The 14,539-nt window shown below is 36.7% G+C and overlaps 1 protein-coding gene across 1 annotated transcript in view; it reads left to right on the top strand.

Annotated features, from left to right (window-relative positions):
• RAPH1 (Ras association (RalGDS/AF-6) and pleckstrin homology domains 1) overlaps nucleotides 1-14,539 on the top strand; it is a 106,246-nt gene that overhangs the window by 65,112 nt on the left and 26,595 nt on the right. The window contains exons 5-6 of the mRNA XM_023219281.2: nucleotides 13,316-13,393; nucleotides 13,818-13,977. Of these exons, the coding sequence (XP_023075049.1) occupies nucleotides 13,316-13,393; nucleotides 13,818-13,977 (238 nt within the window). The remainder of the gene's footprint in view (nucleotides 1-13,315; nucleotides 13,394-13,817; nucleotides 13,978-14,539) is intronic.

Raw genomic sequence — 14,539 nt, 5'->3', positions numbered from 1 at the left:
TTTTTACAGTGTAGATTTTTCATCATGCTATATATTTTATTTCTTTAAGGTGGAGTCTTGCTCTGTTGCTAAAGCTATAGTACAGTGGTGCCATCTTTTATAGTCAGTGGTACTGACTGCAATCTCTGCCTCCCGGGTTGAAACGATTCTCCTGCCTCAGCCTCCCAAGTAGCTGGGACTACAGGAGTGCGCCACCACACCTGGCTAATTTTGTATTTTTAGTTTTGCCATGTTGGCCAGGCTGGTCTCAAACTCCTGACCTTAAGTGATCCACCTGATCCACCTACCTCAGCCTCCCAGAGTGCTGGGATTATAGGCATGAGCCACCACTCCTGGCCTTCTGTGCTATATGTTTTAAATATGACAACAGTAGTATGAAATATTTTAAAACAATTTTTACTAATAAAGTTAATTTCATGTTTTCACTAATTTAATATTATTTAGCTTTTAACTTATCATTTGCTGACATGTGACAGAGTGTACACTGCCAGTTGTGGTACTGGCAACTCTTATTTCAAGCTAGTTTTCCATTGGTGAAATTATTTTCCAACATTATGAACAGCTCTTTGTAAACTCAGAACAAAAGAAAGTGCAGACTTCTTTCAATTTATTTTAGAGGGTAATAGCACTCCTGGAAAATTCATTCAATATTAAAATCATGCAAAAACACTTTTTAGATGTAAAATGAAATTAGATTCTAAGCTCAGATTGTTGTAAACAAGATTTCCCATCTCTACGACTCTCCGTATAAGGATATTTAACACTCATGTGGAATGTGGGACTTCTGTTGTTATTGACATTGTACCATGCTCGCAAGGCATCTGGCATTTTTGACTTCCCAATAAATACCAGTAACTCTCCCTCTCCTCTTCATTGTGGCAGCCCAGAATGTCCTCAACATTTTCTGAAATTCCTGCTTGAGGGCAGAACTACCCTCTTTTGAGAACCATTGGTCTCAAATATCCCTTTGCCCTCTGTTTCTACTCTGCCACACTCCCTCACACCGCCACCCCAGCAGCCTCTTAATCATCCTCCAGGACTGTAGCTTTTTCAGAATTACTTTATTAAGCCCCTAATTTGGGGTTAGATACTTGTCTGCTTGCTCACCTACCACTTAACACACTGTTTTGTAGTTGCAAGTTGGTCTGCATCTCCCTATTAGACTGCATTCTGTGAGGCAAGGAATGCCCATCTTGGTCACCTTTGCATCTCTAATGCTGGCATGGTTCTACGCTCAAAAGTTGGAGCCTAAAAAATGGTTGAATAAATGAAGAGGAAAAGAGAGAATAAAATAAATAAATAAAATGGATTAAAAATAAGCTCCTGACTTTGTGTCTATAGTTGGTAAATAAAAGAAAATATAAGAAGGCCTTGTTTATATGAAGCTGTATGCATTTTTGTTAACTCGCAACATAAACCAAGACTGAAGGCTGGATGCCATGCCCAAACCATAATTTTTTTTTAACTAAACGTTTAAAATATATTTCTAAACAGAATGGCCTTACTCAGTCACAGTAACTGCTGTTCTCCATAGCAGAGCAACCCACAAAGACACAGCACTGATTTTTTCCCCTGTAATCAAGGGTGAAAAATACACAACTTGTTTCTGACCCAAAACCACAATTTCTGCAGTTTAAAATGTTTCACTGATAATATGGCCCTGGTAGAAATTGTGTCGTTTTAAAACCACACAATTTACTCTCCTTAGTCCTTCAGCTGTGCAGCACTCTTCTCATCCCTCTTGCATCCTTCCAGTAACCAGTTTCACCCTACCCCGTCCCTTTTTTCTGAAGAGCAAGGAATTCTAGGGTCAATGTTATGACTGGTACCAGTTGGAGGAAGATACTTTATTTTCTGAGACAGGGTCTTGCTGTGTTGCCCAGGCTGGAATGCAGTGGCATAATCCTAGCTCACTGCAGCCCTAAGCTCCTGGACTCAAAAGTGGTCCTCCTATCTAAGCCTCCTGAGTAACTGGGATTATAGTTCAAGCCACCATGCCCAGTGGAGTCTGCTGCTTCTGGTTTCTATATGTTTGTTGTTTCTGTTACAAATATCCTATAGTTGGAATAAAACCTGGAGATCTGGACTTCCTCACTGCTAGTAACTAAATAGTGAATAGCTACGTAACCATCCACGTGGGATATAATTTATGATCATGTTTAGCTATTGTTTGTGGTCTCATTTTTTGAATGTGGCATATTTTGGGACCACCAACCATAATGATTACCCTCTTTTTATTTTAAGCTATTTAAATATCTTAATATTTCAAAATGGACTTATATTTCTGTGTCATTAAACAGATAAAGTTAAATATCATTGCCTCATACTTACCAAATTATCAGTTTTTTTTGGTGACTTGAAGTCTTGAGGTCATGAGTTTGAGAACTGATGAAATCTTGTGGTTTTTTTTTAAGAGCTTAAATTTGAATTTGATGTTTGGAATTACATTTACCAAATCATACTTTGTTTTGATGGCCTGAGGCAGATTTTATTTTTTTAAATTTGAAATATAATTATCTGAATATAGATAATCTACTTACTTGGAGATCATTTTTCTAAAAAAGTAACTTTTATAAGATAAGTAGCAGTAAGTTTTCAAGAAAGTAATTTCTGAAAATACATGTTATATGTTTTACATAGTAATTGTGTAACAGTACATTTTTCCCCATTATATTTGAATAGCTAAAAATGAATGGGAATAAGAGCAATGAAAGTTATAGTTGCTCTTTTACTTTTAAGTGAAACCAAGTTTATTAAAGAAGTAAAGAAACGTGGCTGGGCACAGTGGCTCACACCTACCTATAATCTCAGCACTTTGGGAGGCCAAGCCGGGCAGATCACCTGTGGTCAGGAGTTCAAGACCAGCCTGGCCAACATGGAGAAACTCTGTCTCTACTAAAAATACAAAATTAGCCGGGTGTGATGGCCCATGCCTGTGATCCCACCTACTTAGAAGGCTGAGGCAGGAGAATCGCTTGAAGCTGGGAGGCGGAGGTTGCAGTGAGCTGAGATTACATCACTGCATTCCAGTCTGGGTAAGAGAGGGAGACTCTGTCCTAAAAAAAACAAAAATAAGAGAACTAAAGAAACCAAAGAATGGCTACTCTTGTAAATTGTGCTTTTTGTTCTTTGTTTTTCCCAATTCCCTCACTTCTTGGCTGAGCATTAACCTCAAACTAAATTGAATTTTCAGAAATTACTACTTACCTAGTGTCTTTATGGAGAAGCCAATCAGTCTTACCTTTAAGAGGACTACACAATCTAGTTAAATGAGGACCTAGGGATAGTTTTCTATGTTCTTGTTATTGTTTGACTTTGTTAGTGCTAATCTTGATGAATATGTCCAATTAAAAAAATTGGACGTTAGGTTTCTTTTTTTAATAAGGAATGGGTGAGAGGGACAGGTATGCTTACAAAGTTTACCTTGCATTAAAACACAGCTTTAAAAATGCAGGCAATAAAATACCATATAGCAAGCTTAGCATAGTATAGATGTAAGCAAAGATTGTATTATCTTCTGTAACATGTTTTTAATCTTGAAGTAGTGTATTTTATCTATGACCATGTATGTACTTTTTTTTTTTTTCCCTTGAGACAAGAGTTTCAGTTGTCGCCCAGGCTGGAGTGCAGTGGCACAATTTCAGCTCACTGCAACCTGTGCCTCCCAAGTTCAAGCGATTCTCCTGCCACAGCCTCCTGAGTGGCTGGGATTACAGGGTCCTGCCAGCACACCCGGCTAATTTTTGTATTTTTAGTAGAGATGGGGTTTCACCATGTTGACCAGGCTGGTCATAAACTCCTGACCTCAGGAGATCTGCCTGCCTCGGCCTCCCGAAGTTCTAGGGACCATGTACTTTCTTACAGGGGGTGCTGCTCTAGTATTTGCATTAGTTTCTTTCCAAAGAATTTCCAAGAATAACTTGACCTATATTTACATTTATAAAATATAACAGAATATTTTCTGTACTTTTACTCAGCTGTATTGTACATTTTTTTAAATGGTGATTAGTAACTATGTACTGTTAAATACTAATTTGGAATTTTTTCATGAGAGGCCAGTCCAAATTACATGTAGATATCAAAACAACTACAATTTAAGGATAAATAAAATACAATTGTATTATCTTACAACATGTTACTGAAAAGTTATTAAGGGGAGAATGATAGGTTCCATGCATGCCATTTACAAATTATTTTCATGAAAACAATTACTTGAATTAATTTAAGTGTGTGATGCTTCTGAATATTTTTTTCATGTCATTCATTTGCTCTGCAAATTCTTTACTGTGTACTTTACTGTGTACTCCTATTTTTATTCTGATAATAATGAGTGGGTTAATAAAGTTTTACTGAAAACAAGTATATCCATTAGGCAAAATATTGATGAATATTTTTCCTCTTGGTGCAGCTATCATTGAATTGACCAGAAATACTTGGAGAAGCTTTTAAAAATGATGTCATCTTATTCTAATCAAAATATACTATTTAAAGCCATATAGGTCTTGATAGGCTTTAACAAGAGAAAGGAAGTTTAGTCATTGGTCTCTGACATGCATTTATTTGTGTGCTGTGCACAGCGTTCATGATCATTGGCCTAGAAGGCAGACTGGCTCTGCAGTCTTTGCATGTACTACCCATTTCCCAAAGAGGGAGGGATCAGCAGGAGTCAGCTGGGACACGCCTATGGGCACGGTGATGTCTTTACCTCCCTGCTCCTTTTCTTTTTCTTTTTTTACATTTTCTTTGTGGACATATTTCATTCAACTTAGGGAAAAGATATGAGATTAATTATAGAGAATCATTCTTGCTTTGTCTACTTTATGTTTTAAACACATAAAACCTCCACTGACTTCTGTTATTGCCTTTTTTTGTTTTTGTTTTTCTCTTTTCTGAACAAGCACTCCTATCTGGACAGGGAAACCTCCCTTCTTCTGAGAAACATTGCAGGAAAACCTTCTCATTTGCTGACCAAGGTGATACTTCTTTCCACATGCATGTAACTATTTACTGCCTTGTAGGTAGAATATGATTTCTGTTTTTGATCATGCTTTTATATTATTATTTTCTTATTCTAGCATCTTTGTCATTAATGGAGATACTTTTTCTTTTACAGACGGTAATTATTTACTGATCTTAATGACAGGCAATATTGAGAGTATAAAATATATTCAGTAATTTTCACTAGTTTTTAAACTTTTGTAAATGCCTAATTTTCCCGTGTGTTGCACTTTTTCTAGTTTGACACTATTGCATTTTAAAGTCTAAAAAGCATTGCTTTTACTGCTAATGGTTGTCCATACTCTGGGTTTCTTTAGCAGACTTTGCTTCCTAGTTCTTATTTATATTATTACCTCCTCATTTAATTAAAACATTTACTCATGTAAACAGAATCTTAGTTAATATTAACTTAGTCAGATTGGAAGAGGAGGAAGCTGTAATTTTAATTGCCTGGTTCTCTGCCCTTGGAATGTTTTGAATCAGTCCAGCCAGATTTTCACTGGGCTGGTATTTTATATCCAGTTAAAATATTTTAGCCATTGTCATCATTAACTAGGGAATAATACAGTAGGGAAGCTGAATTGCTTTCTACCTCTTTTTAAGTCATGCTTTTATTTCATTAGCTTATTTAAATAATGTTAAATTCAAGAATATCAGACTTATTTCTGAAAAATATACATAGTTATGGGTAATGTCCCTAAGTTGTTGTTACTGTATCTGAGGTTTGTTTGCTTTAATTTCTTTCTAACCTTATACATTTATAAAAGAAGATGGTAGACCAAAATGAAAATCTCCCCAAGAAGCAGCTCAAAGAAAAGACCCTTTAACAAAGTCAGCAGTGGGACCCTCTCTCTACCCTGAGTTTCTCTTTTTAAAGCAGATCTATGCATGCTGGTAGAAATTTAAAGATCAGGGAAGTGTAGAAGTCTAAGCTGGTCATGGCTCTTTTTCCCTTTTCCTCAGCTGTCCCCTCTTCGTTCTCTATTTACTCTCTTTCCCTAGACTCCACACATGTATCTTCAGCTAGGATCTCTATTCTAGATGGATCTGTCTCCCAAGAGCACGTTTCCAAACAGCTGTTAGGCATTTCCTGGAAGACCACCAACATCTTACAAGTACCTTAAATCCCACAGGTGTTTAGCTTACCTCCATTATCCCTGGGCTCCATAATTTATATCAGTCATCATCTCTTCTGTTTCTGTTTAGGATGCTGACATTCTCCTAATTACAAGGTTTGAACCCTCTGATCATCTTTGCTACCTTCCTTCTCATTTAATGTCTCCAATTTCTAATGAAGCTTGTCTTAATCTGCAGGATTTACTGAGCTCCCCCATTTGTTGCATTCCCATTACCACCACTCTACTACAGGCTCACTCTTTCTTAGCTCTTTGTTATTACCTGTCCCCCTTCCAATCCATTTTATACACGGCTCTCAGAGTAAGTTTACCATTTTACCATTTTCATTGCCAATTCAACAATACTTACTGAGCCGTGACCTGCTGGGTGCTGGGATAGAACATTGCATAAAGTATACCTATTCCTCACCCTCAGGAGCTCACAGTCTGTTTATGAAGATAGACGATAAATGGTGACAAGCAAGCATGTAAAGAAGTTCTAAATCATGTTAAGTGCTATGAAGGAAACGAGTAGAACATACTGGGGAAAAGATTAGGGGTACATTTTATTTAGATGATGAGATCAGAGAGTTCTAGGAGGGTAACATTTAAGCTAAAGCCTGGAGGATGCAAAGAAGCCAGCCTGGGGCTTAAGGGAGTGTTCCATGTTACATAGGTCAAGGGAAAGAGCTTGGCATGTTTGAGAAGTTGAAAAAAGACCATTTTGCCAGAGTCACCCTAGTTGCATTAATGAAAATGCAAGTGTCTTGATTTGGGTTTGGAGAGGTAGGCAGGAGGAGCCAGATTACTCAAGCCACACCAAGGCCTTATTTTTCTCTAACTAACTGGAAACTATTGAAAAGAATAAATAACTTCATTTATCCATTCAACAAATATTTACTGAGTATCTATTATGTGCTAGACAATGTTTATGACCCTAGAGATACAGCAGTGAACAAAACAAAGTTCCTACCATAGGCAGTGTTATTTTTTGCAAGTTTTGGATAAACATGGTCAGTGGCTCATGCTGTAATCCCAGTACTTTGGGAGGCTAAGGCAGGTGGAGTTCAAGCCCAGGAGTTCAAGACCAGCCTGCTGAACATAGCGAAACCCCATCTCTACCAAAAAATACAAAAATTAGCCTGGCATGTTGGTGCATGCCTGTAGTCCCAGCTACTCAGGAGGCTGAGGTGGGAGAATCACCTGAGCCTCGGAGGTCAAGGCTGCAGTGAGCCATGATCACACCGCTGTACTCTAGCCTGGGCGACAGAGTAAGACCCTATCCCCCTGCCAAGAAAACAAAAAGTTTAAAAATAAACCACAGTCATTCCTTGGTATACACAGGGAATTGCTTCCAGGACCCACATTGATACCAAAACCTGCACATACATACACAAGTCCTGAAGTTGGTCCTGAGACCTTGGATGTGAAAAGTCGTCCTCTATATAGCAAATTTTTAAAATTTTTATTATTTATTATTTTGAGACAGAGTCTTGCTCTGTTGCCCAGGCTGGAGTGCAGTTGTGCCATCTTGGCTCACTGCAACCTCCACTTCCCAGGTTCAAGCAGTTTTCCTGCCTCAGCCTCCCGAGTAGCTGGGATTTATAGGCATATGCCACCATGCCCAGCTAATTTTTGTATTTTTTTTTTTTATAGAGACGGGGTTTCGCTGTGATGGCTAGGCTGGTCGTGAACTCCTGACCTCAGGTGATCTGTCCGCCTCAGCCTCACAAAGTGCTGGGATTACAGGTGTGAGCCACCATGCCTGGCCTGTATAGGGAATTTTGCATCCGAGAATACTGTTATTTTTTATCTGAGTTTGGTTGGGAATGCAGAACCCTCCAGTATGGAGGGTCACATATATTTACAGAAAAACATTTGCATATAAGGACAGTAGTAGCTCAGACTCCCGTTGTTCGATCAGTGATAGTTGTTACTATATTTTGATTCTAAGCAGTGTTATATAATAAACTATTTAATGACCCTTAAACTGTTTACATCACTCCAAGTTCTATTTGAATCATTTTAATTTACATAACTGTATTGCAATCCTATGAAATAAACTAGATCCTGAAGGAATTATTAACCCCTGTTTAGCCCCTTAATTTCAACTGGGTTTGTTCTGAACCTACAAAGCTTAAGCTTCTCAGTTGAAGAAACAAGTTAGCAACAGTAGCACTTTCTGTAAGTATTCTAATTTTTACAGCATAGAGAAAGTTGTAACACTTTGTAACCACAGTGTTGGCTTTCATTTAATCGTAGGATATTCACATAGTTTTTGTCCTTTATGTAAATTTGAGGAGGTTTGGCATTTGGTGGTTATTGATAGCCACATAGGAATTTTTCAGTAGAAAGTAGATTGTCTCTTGCTCTTTTAAGAGAAGGTATCGGAGAGAAATTTAAGTTTTTACATGTGTGAGATGTTTTTTACTTATGTTTAGTATAGTTGTGAAGAAAGGGATAGTCAAAGGATATGGGGCAGAAGACTTAACACCTGACTTTGGCAGCAGAACATGAGATGAATAAAGCTTTGTCTTTTGTATTAAACTTGTGCTGTAAACACTGAATGTAGATTTGCGTTGCCTTTATAAATAAACCATTGGAGGTCTTCTAAGTATGTCATCTAAACGTATCAGCAAACATTTATTTATTTTTCCTGTGTTATACAGCACCCCATGAGCTTAAGACAATTTCTATTTTCCCCAGTTAAAAGATACGGTGTTTGCTTAAATATAGTAGATACAAATAGAGCTCTCTGAGAAAGAGCTTATTACCCACAGGAAGCATAAAAATATTACGAGTCTTGCCATTTGACATAAACATTTTCATTTCCAGTTTTGTTCCAGGGATGATATTCAGACTCTAAAAGAGGTATCATGATCAGTTCTGTTTCTTCAGAAGGCTGCTAGCAAGGATTATCCTTTAATAAAACGAGAGAAGTATAAACTAAAATATGCCTATGTTGAAATTAAACCAGCTCTTAATTTGATACAGTTTTAACCTGGACCAGTTTATGTAAGCATAAAGAGTAGCATTTTGAGCAAATGGAAGAGCGGCTAGATTTAGATTTGTTAAAATAGCCTCCATCTAGCTGCTTACTGATGGTTAGGAAATTTAATTGGTTTAATGTATGTTAGTTGATTACACAGGTCTCTTTGTTTAATCCCTATGTCCGTTGTGTGACCTTTTTTTTTGGGGGGGGGGATGGAGTCTTGCTGTGTCGCCCAGGCTGGAGTGCAGTGGTGTGATCTGTTTACTGCAACCTCCGTCTTCCAGTTTCAAGCAGTTCTCCCTTTCTCAGCCTCCTGAGTAGCTATGTTTACAAGTGCCCACCACTGCACCTGACTAATTTTGGTATTTTTAGTAGAGACAGGGTTTCACCACGTTGGCCAGGCTGGTCTTCAACTCCTTATCCACCTGCTCGGCCTCTCAAAGTGATGGGATTACAGGCATGAGCCACCATGCCTGGCCGGTGTTGTACATTCTATGTATATTGGCAAATATATATGATAACATGTATCCACCATTATATTATCATACAGAATAGTTTCACAGCCGTTAAATCCTCTGTGCTCTGCCTATTAATTCCTCCTTCCTCCTTAACCAGTGGCAACCACTGATCTTTTTATTGTCTTTATGGTTTTGGCTTTTCCAGTGTCATGTAGTTAGATTTGTACACTAAGTAGCTTTCTGAGATTGGCTTCTTTCACTTAGTATTACACACTTAATGTTCCTTCATGTCTTTTCATGACTTGAGAGCTCATTTCATTTTAGTGCTGAATAATATTCCATTGTCAGGATGCACCATAGATTATCTGTTACTTACTGGGTGACGTCTTTGTTGCTTCCAAGTTTTGGCACTCATGAATAGGGTTGCTATAAACGTCCATGTGCATGTCTTTGTAGGCATCAATTTTCAACTCATTTGGGTAAATATCAAGGAGCACAATTGCTGAATTGAATTGTATGGTAGGAGTACATTTAGTTTTGTAAAAAACTGCCAAAAGTGTCTTCTAAAGTGGCTGTACCATTTTACATTCTCATTAGCAATGAATGAGAGTTCCTATTGTTCCACATCCTTGCCAGTATTTAGTGTTGTCAGTGTTTTGGATTTTGGCCATTCTGATAGGTGTGTAGGGGTATCTCATTTTACTTGTAATTCCCTAATGACAAATAATGTTGAGCATCTTTTTATATGTTTATTTACTAGCTGTCACTTTAGTGAGGTATCTTTTCAGGTCTTTTGCCTATTTTTAAAATCATGTTCATTTTTATTTTAAAAGGATTTTAAGAGCGCTCTCCTTTTTTTGTATATAACAGTTCTTTATCAGATACGTCTTTTGCAAGTATTTTTTCTCCCAGTTTATGCCTTGTCTTAATCTCTTGAATATTCCTTTTTTTCTCTGAAATATGTTCAGCTTTGAGGGCATCTTCTAAACTTTTAAAATGTTAAATTTATAGATTATATAATACTATAAAGAATTTGACCTTTTAGAAGTTCATGCTTGGCTGGGCGCGATGGCTCACGCCTGTAATCCCAACACTTTTAGAGGTCAAGGCAGGTAGATCACCTATGGTTAGGAGTTTGAAACCAGTCTCACCAATATGGCAAAACCCTGTCTCTACTAAAAATACAAAATTAGCCAGGCATTGTGGCGGGCACCTGTAATCCTAGCTACTCAGGAGGCTGAGGCAGGAGACTCTCTCGAACCCAGGAAGTGGAGGTTGCAGTGAGCCAAGGTCATCCCACTGCACTCCAGCCTGGGCAACAGAGCTAGACTCCATCATCTCAAAAAAAAAAAAAAAAAAAAAAAAAAAAGTTGTTCATGTTTGTATTTCAAATATACAAAATATTGATTCCACATATCAGTTTTTCCTCTTCAGACTTTAAATTTACTTTTCAGGGGTATGAAGTGAAACTTGCAAGTATACTTCAGTAAACTTTCTTTGCAATTCATGCCAATATAAGAATGTGGCAAATGAGCCATGAGGAATATAAGATAATTATCCCATTGAGAAAATATTCATGAAACTTCTGCCTTCTTCTTTCTCTTTCCCTAAATGTGTCAAGTAACTAATTTCATAAAAACTGCTGGAAAATGGAAGTATTGCAGATTCCTTTATAAAGTAGTGCTCTGTTCATCAAAAACGCATATAAGTTTTGGTAATTTACCTAACAATTTGTTTCTCTAAGACTCATAATTCTAAAAACTGAGAGTTTTAATGACAGTAATTTAGTTTTCTCATTTCAAAGCTTGTTTTAAAAAGAAAAATTTGTGTCTGAAAATGTAATCAACATGTTTTATAATTCTGCTATTTGTTTATTTGCATAAAGGATTTTTTAAAAATAGGATGATTTAATCTTTTAGTCAGAGGAATATATAATAGTATAAGAATTGAGTCTTGTCTTAGCCCTCTCCATTTAAAAAATAAAGTTCTTTGTTTTCTGCCTAATTGAGTTTACAGATAGTATTTCCAGACCCTGGTTATTATGTTAATTCATTGGCTCCTTTCATTGGAAGGGATCAGATTTCTGGCAACCAAGCCCACTGCCTTCCCTAACCACTGTTTTCTTCTCTGTTCCACAAAATAGTAAATACTAAGCTTGAAATGATGGGAGACAGCCTAGAGTATAAAATAGAAAGAAAAGCAGTTCATAAATAAGAAAGCCAACAGGATTTAGGCAGACAGAATAAATCTGTGAACTGAGTTTCTCTTTTTGTTTTTTGCCCTGGAAGCTTTAGCTTTTTAATGAATAACATGTGGATTGTGGTTTTCACCACAATGCAAAGAGGATAAAGTTTGGCTGATATGATTAGGTTTTTTTCTTAGACTTAAATAAAGGAATATTTAAGGTGGAAGTTTCCATTTTTCTTTCTTTTTTTTTTTTTTTTTTTTTTTTTTGAGATGGAGTCTCGCTCTGTTGCCCAGACTGGAGTGCAGTGGCACAATCTCAGCTCACTGCAGCCTCTGTCTCCCGGGGTCAAGCATTCTTCTGCCTCAGCCTCCCAAGTAGCTGGGATTACAGGCACATGCCACCAAGCACAGCTAATTTTTGTATTTTAATTAGAGACGGGGTTCCACCAAGTTGGCCAGGCTGGTCTCCCAACTCCTGACCTCAAGTGATCCTCCTGCCACAGCCTCCCAAAGTGCCGGGATTATAGACATGAGCCAATGCGCCCAACCAAGAAGTTTTTATTTTTCTTAGGTATTTTCTAGAGTAATCAAAAGCCTAGAAATAGAAAATAATCCTTTATAAACAAAAGTTTACTTATGCAAGTTTTTTTAAATTGGAGATTAATGCCACAGCATATTATGGTCTATTGCTGGAAATTACAAGTTAAGTACCACTAGTAGAGTACTATGTGCTAATTCAGAAAAAAATAGACAAATGGTTTAAGTATATTTTTAGTTGTTACAATTTTTATTACTCTTTTTAATCTAAGTTTTCTGAGGTAGAAGTTACTAGAAATTTTAAGTTATTTAGAAAATCATATTTAGCATTTAAAAATAGTCATTGAATTAATAGAAACAAATTTTGAATTTACTGACATAAGACATTGATTACATTGTATGATTTTCCAAAGCAGAGTGAAACTTAGGCAGTAAGACAGCTTCTTATATTTGTATTGGTGTATTAATGAGATTATACCTACTTTTTTTTATTTTTTAAAGGGTTTCTATATGGTTGTAAATAGGCAGATACTGTTTTTTGCTGGAGATATTTTTGTGACAGTGACACTTTCACTGTAACAGAACAGAACATTAGTATGCAAGAGCATGCCGTTACTTTGGAGGAAGTGTAAATTCAGAGTTGAGGGATTGTGCAGGTGAAACAAATTGTCAGACCCAAAGATGGCCACTATGTGTTCATTTTTCTCCTATCCCAGAACCTGAAATTCATCTGCTTCACATTGACAAAATCAAATTTGGGAATTTACTACATCACAGAGTTCTTTTTTTCCTCTAGAATATTGAATGTAGAAATGCCTATTGTATGACATCTTCAAGTCTGCATCTATAAAATGTTTCTTTACAATATGTCTGCTCTTTGTGAACAGTTATTTTTAAAATGTGCTCTATGTGTGTGAAGTTATATTCTTAATGAAATTCATTGCTAAGAACATCCTTAAGGATAAAAAATATTTCTCAAATATTTCATCATCTTAGCATTGTTTATCTGAAATGCTTTGTGTTCACAGGAAGAGCAGGCAGCAAAATTGAAAGCTGAGAAGATCAGAGTTGCCCTAGAGAAAATTAAAGAAGCACAAGTGAAAAAGGTGATATGTGGGCCTCTTCCTGGTTTGGGATTTTTTATCAGTTTTATGGATTTGTAGGGAATTGCCTTGTTTATGTAATGTACCTCTGAGATGTGGAGAGACACAGAGGCATTTCTTCCTAGTAATATATTTTTCACATGCAGTATTTTTTGTGGGTAAAATGCATTATAAAAGGAGTAATTCTCCTAAAGGAGTAATCATAACATTATAACCTTATCTGTTGTTAATATTTTTAAAGTGCTTTAAATTTACTTAACCAGGGTATTTGATGTCTGATTTTTAGCCTATATTTTTGCATAATGAAGTCATTCTTTGTGTTTTAATTTATATACAAATACATTAAATTTTATTTGATATTGGATGAATGCCTTTTCTAGAATGCCATTTTTTAGTGTTCATTTACTTTTCTTTTTACCTGTTATAGCTGGTGATTAGAGTCCACATGTCTGATGACAGTTCTAAAACAATGATGGTGGATGAGAGACAAACAGTAAGACAAGTACTGGATAACCTAATGGACAAATCCCACTGCGGTTATAGTTTAGACTGGTCACTGGTAGAAACTGTTTCTGAATTACAAATGGGTTAGTAATATCATTGCTTTAATTGCTTTCTAATTTTTGTGTAACTTCATCAGTTTTCATGTTGATAAAACATTTCGAGTTACCTTTATAGATATATGTTTTTATTTTATTTTTATTTTTGGGGGGACAGAGTCTCACTCTGTTGCCCAGACTGAAGTGCAATGGTGCGATCTCAGCTCACTGCAGCCTCTGCCTCCCGAGTATGAGCAATTATTCTGCCTCAGCCTCCCAAGTAGCTGGGACTACAGGCATGCGCCACCACACCTGGCTAATTTTTTGTATTTTTAGTAGAGATGGGGTTTCACCTGTTGGCCAGAATGGTCTTGATCTCCAGACCTTGTGATCCGCCCACCTTGGCCTCCCAAAGTGCTGGGATTGCAGGCTTGAACCACCACACCTGGCCGCATCTTTATATATTTTTTCGATAAAATTACCTTTCATGATTTGGCTTCTTTACATTATTTTTTTCTGAAGTATTTTAAGAGTTCTTTGAATACAAGATCATTTCTATTCAGATTTTATAATGGCTAAAACAAAGTTTTTTAAAAAGGTAACAAAATAG

This window comes from Piliocolobus tephrosceles, chromosome 11 (genome assembly GCF_002776525.5).
Source record: "Piliocolobus tephrosceles isolate RC106 chromosome 11, ASM277652v3, whole genome shotgun sequence".
Lineage (NCBI taxonomy): Eukaryota > Metazoa > Chordata > Mammalia > Primates > Cercopithecidae > Piliocolobus > Piliocolobus tephrosceles.
The sequence above is the reverse complement of the archived record's forward strand: the minus strand, read 5'-3'. Positions and strand labels throughout refer to the sequence as shown.